Source organism: Alligator sinensis, unplaced genomic scaffold (assembly GCF_000455745.1).
Source record: "Alligator sinensis unplaced genomic scaffold, ASM45574v1 scaffold615_1, whole genome shotgun sequence".
In the NCBI taxonomy this organism is placed as follows: domain Eukaryota; kingdom Metazoa; phylum Chordata; order Crocodylia; family Alligatoridae; genus Alligator; species Alligator sinensis.
This window is the reverse complement of record NW_005841982.1, coordinates 774796-783281: the sequence shown is the minus strand read 5'-3', so window position 1 is coordinate 783281 and position 8486 is coordinate 774796. Positions and strand designations below refer to the sequence as shown.

Genomic DNA, 8486 nt, shown 5'->3' with positions numbered 1-8486 from the left:
CAAGGAGCACATCTGTGGGGGGCCTGCAGGGGAGATCATGCTCAGGGGCAATCAGCATGGGTTCATCAAAGGCAGGTCCTGCCAGACCAACCTAATTGCCTTTTATGACCAAGTAATTAAATCCTTGGATGATGGTGTTGCTGTGGACGTAGTCTTTCTAGATTTTAAGAAGGCCTTTGACACTGTCTCTCACTCCATCCGAATCAATAAATTAAGCGACTGCAGCATTGATGCCTGCACAGTTGGATGGGTAAAAAAATTGGCTGATGGGGCGCACCCAGAGAGTGGTAGCGGATGGGTCATACTCGACCTGGCGGGATTCCTTGTCATTATTGACTCCAAGATGAACATGAGCCGACAATGCCAGACTGAAGCCAGCGCCGGTCCAGAGAAGTGATAATCCCTCTCTATGCAACTTTGGTCAGGCCGCAGCTGGAGTACTGCATCCAGTACTGGGCATCACACTTCAAAAGGGATGTGGCCAGCCTGGAGAGGGTTCAGAGGAGGGCCACCCGCTTGGTGAGAAGGCAGCAGGACAGGCCCTACGAGGAGAGACTGAAGGACCTGAACCTGTTCAGCCTCAGCAAGAGGAGGCTGAGGGGGGACCTGGAGGCTACCTACAAGCTCATCAGGGGAGATCAACAGCAAATAGGCAGAGCCCTTTTCTCCCTAGCATCACCTGGGGTGACAAGGAACAATGGTAATAAGCTGATGGAGAATAGGTTTAGGTTGGAGATCAGAAGTCAATATTTTACAGTTAGGGTGGCCAAAATCTGGAACCAGCTTCCCAGGGAAGTGGTCCTCGCCCCTACTTGGGGCAAATTCAAGAGGAGGTTGGATGATCACCTGTCTGGGGTCTTGTGACCCCACCATTCATTCCTGCCTGTGGCAGGGGGTCAGGCTAGATGATCTGTTCAGGTCCCTCCTGACCCTAGCTACCATGAAACAATGAAACAGGGAAGTGAGTACATTTCAATTCCTCGCAAGGTTGATGCACTTCAGCTTCTCCCAAGGTTGGGTGGAGACAAGAATGCCAGCCAATGGAATGCACAGTCACTGATGTAGAAGCAAGAGCATTGCAAATCAAGAGATACAAGTAAAACTACAGAACCCAGAGCATTTACAAAGCAACATGTGGGTGATGTTAACAGTATATATGATTGCCATGAAAACATGACCTAGCCCCGACATCTGCTGAAGACCACCCAGGACAATAATCCTGGTCACCTCGAACACCAGAAAAAGAAAAAAAAATGAAGACATTCATCTGGAGTGGCGCTACTAAAATTCAGGGAAACTGACTTCAGACTTAGCACAAGACTACACAGAAGGTGAACACACTGAAATGAATCTGATTGTTGGATTATGGTCTTGCACTAGAATTCAAATGTACATGACAGCTATGCTACCTGGCTGATCTTCTCTCAGCATATTCTGCCCACAGTACCAGTTTGGAAAGAGTTCAGCTAGCTACAGATAGCTGTGTCCTCCAGCCTTCAATTATAACACCAGGCTCTTATCCATTATTAAAATGTGGATAGAAGCTGTGTCTGTTCCAGACACTAACTAGACAAAACAGAACCAAGTGCAGAAGCCCCATGGGTGAGCACCCTTTGGTCTAGAGAAGAAAGCTCAGACAATACCGACAAGGCAGATAAAAGAACAAGTCTCAGGAAAAAAGAATCCTAACTGTCAGAGCAGCAGGATAATAAGACAACATGCCTAGGGAATTGGTGGACTCTCCTTCACTGGAATTTTTTAAGATGAGGAATCTGTCTGGGATAGCTGAGGATTAAGTCATCTTGTATCTATACAGGAGGTTAGACTTGACCTTTGGGATCCCTTCCAGACTTAGGATTCTGTAAATTAAACTCTCTGTATAAGGAATTTCCTGTTTTGTTTCCACATGTCCATCACCAAAAGAATCATAGGAACTGGAGATATTACAATGTTGGGAAAGTGACAAAAATGCTGAAGCAAACAAGACCATTGTAATGTTAAATAAGCTGTTTTGTTCTTTTAGTCAAGTTCTCATTCTACGTTTTCCAGAAATACATGGGAAAACTATACTGCTGGGTGTAGTTAGGATAGGAAGACTATTCCATTTAAGCATGCTCCTTACACTCTACATTTTCTTTTATGAACGAAGTCAGAGCATCTTTCCTATAATATGTAGTTTTTGTTCCACCACTCACAGATTGCCATAATAAAATGGAGCAGGGGGACCCAGAAGGCAATACCAACATTAGCTAGTCAATACCAAAGTAGAAGTGAAGCTTGGTGCTCAGATTATGCATTTCCAATATGTTTACACCTTACTATTACATAGAAATTACAAATCCATACCGCCAGCGGTTTTTCAGAGTGGTCAAAACGGAGAAATAAAACACTTAATGTGGTGTGATTGTCAAAGGGGCATCAAATATTGTTAAATGACACTTCAAAAAAATCAATATTTTCTTATTTATTGCTATACAAGAAATCAACTTTATAAAAACTGTAAATTTACCTCAGCAATTTTCTCTTCTTTGCAGAATCTTCTAGTGTGCTAGAGGACTTGTCTGGTTGTTTCTTAGGAGTCTGCAGAAGAGCTTGGGCAGATTTTAGCCAGTCATTTGCAGATCTTCCTGTAGCTTGCCCCAAATCCATTTCAGAATTTGATTGTAACTTTTTGGTTAATCCTAAATTAATAGTTTCCATATCCACCTGATCATCTTCCAGATTTTCACTATCAGATGAATATTCAGAAATTTCTGTAGAAGTTATCTGGGCATATAAAAAACAAGAAACATATTAACATAAAGACAAAACATCAAGCATCAAGTCTGAACACACACTGACAAGACAGTATATCTGCTTTATTTTGTGGTTTAGCTTTAACTGGGGCATGGAAAAGAGGTATCTCAACCATCTAAAGATCAACCATCACTTTACTGGCTATTTTTTCCCCACTCAAATTGCTGCATCCACCAATATGGACTGCTGACAACTAAGGATAACTGTCTCCCTTTAAGAAAGTTCAGAGGCAACTGGGATGATTTTTACAGCTAAATGAGATGGAGAAATGATAAAAATGCTGTCAGTACCAGATGTCCAGGAAAAAAGCCTCCAGAAATCAATCAGAACCAGAGACTGGCAGATGCACTCTTCAGACAAAACTGCCCCATTCTCAGGTAAACTGCATCCACTTGAAATAGAAATTAAGGCTGGGCAGGGGCAGCACAGAGCTCCGGTGTGCAGAGGCCACAGCCCCTGGGGTCCCCACAGAATCCATGGGTAACCTCATGGGCTGCATTACATGGTACTGGAGGCTGGAAACAGAGCACCCGTTAAGTAGATAGGTAAAAAGCTCTTTGGGACAAGAGCTCTCTAGTCCAAACAGGAGCATTAAAAATTTATATCAGATTGGCATTGTGTTCCAGAAATGACAAAAGAAAAGGGATATATTCAAGGGCTGGACAACTGAAATGAAAAGTTGTTGTCCTGTATGCCCCAGTCTTGGGAAACAAGAACACAACCATTTTGAACAAGAGAATGAAATACATTTAGGAGTGCTTAAAATATGGAGGCAAGATTGCCCTCCTTGACCACTCTTTTAATTGAAACTTTGACAGTCAGGCCAGCTCTTCGGTGTCCCTTTCATTAACAGAGCATTTATGAATTTAGCTTTCCTCTTCCTGAGTGGCATAGGTCAAGTTCAAAGATGACTAATGATGGACCAACAGGAAACTAGAAATATATGTAAATGAGTATAAATGCCCTAGAGTAGAAAATACATAAAACAGTAGACAAGTTACATGACCCATTGTCTTGATCATTATCCAGTAGGGTTGGTTCTTTGAACATATTATTCCCACTTAACACATGGGGAACTGAGAAGTGACTTGTTCAAGCTTACATATTCATCAATGTCCCCAAAGGATATCTTCAATAAAAATTAACCTATTTCCCCTTGAACAGCCCAGTAAACAGCTCTCCCACAAAACAGTTGGTCAGATAAATAGATGGCCTCCAAAGAAAACTTTAAACACTTGTGCTCAGTGACAAGTGAAGTTTGTGACCCCTCTCAAGAAACTAATGGTGACATCTGTTAACAATTAATGAGCTTATTTGGAGTGAACATGCTTTGTTTAACTGTGTAAAAATGGATAAAATGAGATAAATGCACTCTAGCATAAACTTTGAGGTACATGATGCATCTTGAAAGCATATATCCTTATATGCTGGAAAATAAGAGATGGGAGGTTTTTTAAAAGTTAAAATGAGTAAAGAAGAATGGTTGAAAATTGAAAAAAAACCAGCTGATATTAAACACAAACACAATCAATATTTATTCTTTGGTTAAGAGTTTATTTTGGGAAACCTTTCTTCATTCTAACACATGAAGAGATACAATTTCAAACATTAATAAAAGAATATGCCAGCTCTTCATTATTATATACCCTTCTGATACACCCTCTTGCTTTTGGAGATGTTTAACTTTACTAGGGTATGTGGTTGAAATAGCCCCATCAAAAAAGAGTGGCAAACTTTAAGAAATTTGTACAGATAGGCTGTACTTCAGGAACATACTTAGACAAGACTTTTATAGGAGTTATGCATACACTTAACCATTGTTCTAAGTATACATTCTTGAATCAGGGTAATAATTGCACTGAGATTACACATGAAAATTCATGAGAACACTTTTCTGGGGAAGGGAAAAAGTCCTTGTAAAAGTCACATTTTCCAATTCTGTACTAGCTTTCTTTTCTTTAGCAGGCACTGGAAAAATATTCTGTGAGAAAATTGCTTTTCAAGTTTTATTAATCTGATTTTTCACACGGAGGTTTCATGTACCCATCCAACAAGCTGGTATCTCTACTAATAATGTTTATGCTTTTTGATATATCTACATTTTCTCTCGTTTCTTAAGGTCTTTTGTAGACTATCATTACTCAACTATAATCATCTGGCTTACCAAATTCTGGTTTACAAGTAATATTGAGTACACTGGAATACAATCTCCCATAACAGATATCAAACAAAAATTTTTGGAAAAAAAAGAGTAAAACTAAATGACACATGGAAACATTATACAAAAACCTTCTGGTAAAAGGTCAAATAAAGTAACTTTCATTAAGGATCTTCAGCTATGTAAATATTTTCTACTTTCTATGTATTACTGTTCACTTCCATATGATATTTGCATATAAAACATAGATTGACATAGACCCATTTAGCACTATAGTGGCTCACTACAGTGTCATCTTTTAAAGAAACAGTTTCAAATGAAAGGTCTACTTTACCCCTAAACACAGTTTGAATCTACTTTTCTGGTACCAGCGTTATGACAGAAAGAAGCAAGGCATATTTCCTCAGGCCAGGCACTAGTGCCCAAAAGCTTGTCTAACATTTCTCCCAACTATAGTTAATCCAATATGAAAAGATCACCTAAATGCCCCTTGTTTCTTGCATTTTTGCTGGACCATAACAGCTATAACAACACACTAACCCTATTACAATGGTAAAGCATTCATGACATATGACTTTGTTTTAATTTCAGATGGAATTAGAGTCTAAGGGCCTTGCAGATGTTACATTTGGCATGGTCTATATAACAGTTTCCTGCAACAAATTGTGACTGACTAGGCATTAGTTTGTCAGGGGATAAAAATGGTGAATTTGCCATGAAAAAGTTGCTGGCTGAAACAGCAACTGCTTTGTGTTCTATGGCAATATTAATGCCTAGCCAGCCACAATAAAAACCGAGAGACCCTCCCAGCATCCCACAGCCCCCCATTCCTCATCTCCCTGATGGGAGAGAATGGCTGACTCCCTTAGGTCCCCTCTACATAGGCAGGCAAAGGTGCAATGGGATCTAATGTGTGATTCACACTATCGTGAATTGCAATTGCCTTTCCCTCATTTTTCTCAGCAGTGCTATCTTTCCTCCTCCTCCTCCCAGCTTTTTACCTTCATCATTACCCATCCTTCATGCTATTGTCCCCCCACCCCGTAGTCCTCATCCCACCCTTCACCTTTCAACTGCTATCATTTACCATCCCCCACTACGCTGCTAATTTCAGAATGGTGACAAATATAATACAGGGATCGGTGAGAAAAGGAAGCCATTTTTGTTTGCTCAGAAACCTCAAGTGTAGCTTCTGGTAGCGAGAAAGTAGCTTCTGGTAGCGAGAAAAAAGTTCAAGAGGAAACTACGATCACACCCTGCAGTCTCCTTTATGCTCCAGCTAACATGAGAGTGAAAACAGACACACAGTGCACAACTCACTCCAGGTAAGTGTGAAGCAAACATATTGGGAGGGATGTCTTTAACTGAACCAACTGCATACTTGGGCGAGAAGTTAAACAAGCTTTTTAGCACATAGTGCCCTTCTTCAGGTCGTTGTGCCCACAAGCTTATGTAAAATATTTTCCAATTTTACAGTTAGCCAAATAAAAGATGTGTCACAGAAAAACCTTGCTTTTCAAATATCTCCTGGACCCTCAGGGCTACAGCAACCTTACCACTCCAGGTAAGTGATATTTGACCAGTGTGTTTTTCCAAAAGTCCCACATTGTGGAAGCCCTATCAGCACTTACACTTCACAACAGTTGCCTTTTATGATAGGCATTCATAACCCTCAACTAAATGCTTCTCTCTACTCTCACGGGTGCAGTAGGCCTTAAATGCAGAAGAAGTACATCATTTTCATTTTCATGGAGCAGTGATTAGTTGAGAAGGGACTCAACATCTCTTACCACTCCGCCAGGGAAATAAGCTAATGGTGGTAAGCCAGTGGAGGGGATTTTAACTTGCTTTAGGATTTTAAAAACTCCTCAGAGGCTCCCACAGTGTGGCGTGCCTGTACTGGTGGAGCACAAGAAGCTGGGAGCAGGGGGTGTAGCCACCCCTGCAGTGGGGATTGCTGCTTCCACACCCCCTTTGGGAAATCCTGGATCCTCCCTTGAGCATGCCTGAGGCCCCACCTATTGCTGCAGCACTCTTAGACCTACCAAAACTCATCGATCACCAAAAACTGACAAATGGGGGAAAGGGACCCATTGAATCTGCCCTACCAAGAGCCAGTGAGTAGGGAAACAGCACGAGAGAGAAAGATGTTTTTCCTTTTAGCCTGAGTCATCTCTTGGGGTTGAGGAATCTTGTACGTTTGAATGGTGAAGGGTAATCTTCAACTTTTCTGAAATTTAGTTAAAAGAAACATCTAGACAGTATAAAGTGACACATAATTCACTTTAAAGTTTTTTTTTCATTTCTGAAGCTTTCACAGAAGCACTGGGTGGAAGTCAGTGCTAAACCTTTAATTAAAAACCTGGCAGATAATTCAAGTTAATAGGGGTTATTTGCTTTGAGCCCTAAGGGTTTAATTCAGCTACACCTTCACATGAGACCCTCAATTTGTAGGGCTAGGCTTGAGTGTGTGCACAAAACTCTGGGCAATACTAGATTTTTCTTATGTCTTAAGCAGAGATAGCAGATAAAAATCGGCAGGATTAAGCAGTAATGTGTGGGCAGAGTTAACCATGATGACAAAAAAGAAAACACAGAGAATAGTAAATCACTACATCAGTCTTTACACCTGCAACCTCAAACTGCTGGAACAAATTAACTGAAACTGAGTAGCTGCAGCAACAGTGCAGTGTTTTAGTATAATACCACCTTATAATACCTTGCATGCCAAAGGATCTCCAATTACTTTACAAACTGGATAAGATTGTGGCTCCATGAAGGAGGTATTAAGTAGAAAGCTTGAAAAGTCACCCGGGCCAGTTTCACCCACCACCGAACTTTTTAAATACTTCAAGGCAAGCACTTTAAGGAGCACCATGCACCCTTTTACATGATGCAAGATTCACTTCCTCTGAACACGCTGACCCATGAAACAGGTCTTCAAGAACACAGCTAGCAATCATGAATCAGGTGGTTTACAACTCTTGCTCTTGTTCCACCTCCATCCTCTCCACCCCCAGCAACCACTGCCAACCACAACAATATAGCTTTTACGCTGACGGAGGGATACGTTTCTGTCATCTTTATTACCATGGTGGAATATAGTACCTGTTTGTCAGTGCACAGAATATCATTTATGCCAAAGAAGAATGACACATAGGCTTGAAGCTGAAGTAAGCAGATACTGCATGGTTAATCAAATAAAATTATGCCAGCACCAGCCCACCATCTCTTCTAAGTGATGTTTTGCAATCTTCTGCAAGTGGTGAGAACCTTATTCCCATAATATACTAGACAGATACTGTCATTTATAGAACCCCAGTACCTCTGGCCACAAAGCAGAATTAATTCACTGTCAGCTCTAACTGAAGAGGACTGGCTCCAGAAATATCAGTGTCATACTGGCTTTCATTGAAGTATTGACCATGCCTGATCCTGCCTAGATTCTAAGTACTGTCAAGGTCACAGCTGCATTAAGCTACTCTGGCTGCCTATACACATGCTCAGAGGTGGGGGAAAGACAGAGTTTCTA

At 41.0% G+C, this 8486-nt stretch overlaps 1 protein-coding gene across 9 annotated transcripts in view; it reads right to left on the bottom strand.

Annotated features, from left to right (window-relative positions):
- Positions 1-8486, bottom strand: part of SPIDR (scaffold protein involved in DNA repair) — a 357525-nt gene that overhangs the window by 264208 nt on the left and 84831 nt on the right. For all 9 annotated transcript variants that reach the window (XR_003093435.1, XR_003093436.1, XR_003093437.1 and 6 more), the window contains one exon: positions 2510-2766. Coding sequence is in view for 1 of the 9 variants with exons in the window: in XM_014518777.2 (XP_014374263.1) it covers positions 2510-2766 (257 nt within the window). In the remaining 8 variants the exon portion in view is untranslated. The remainder of the gene's footprint in view (positions 1-2509; positions 2767-8486) is intronic.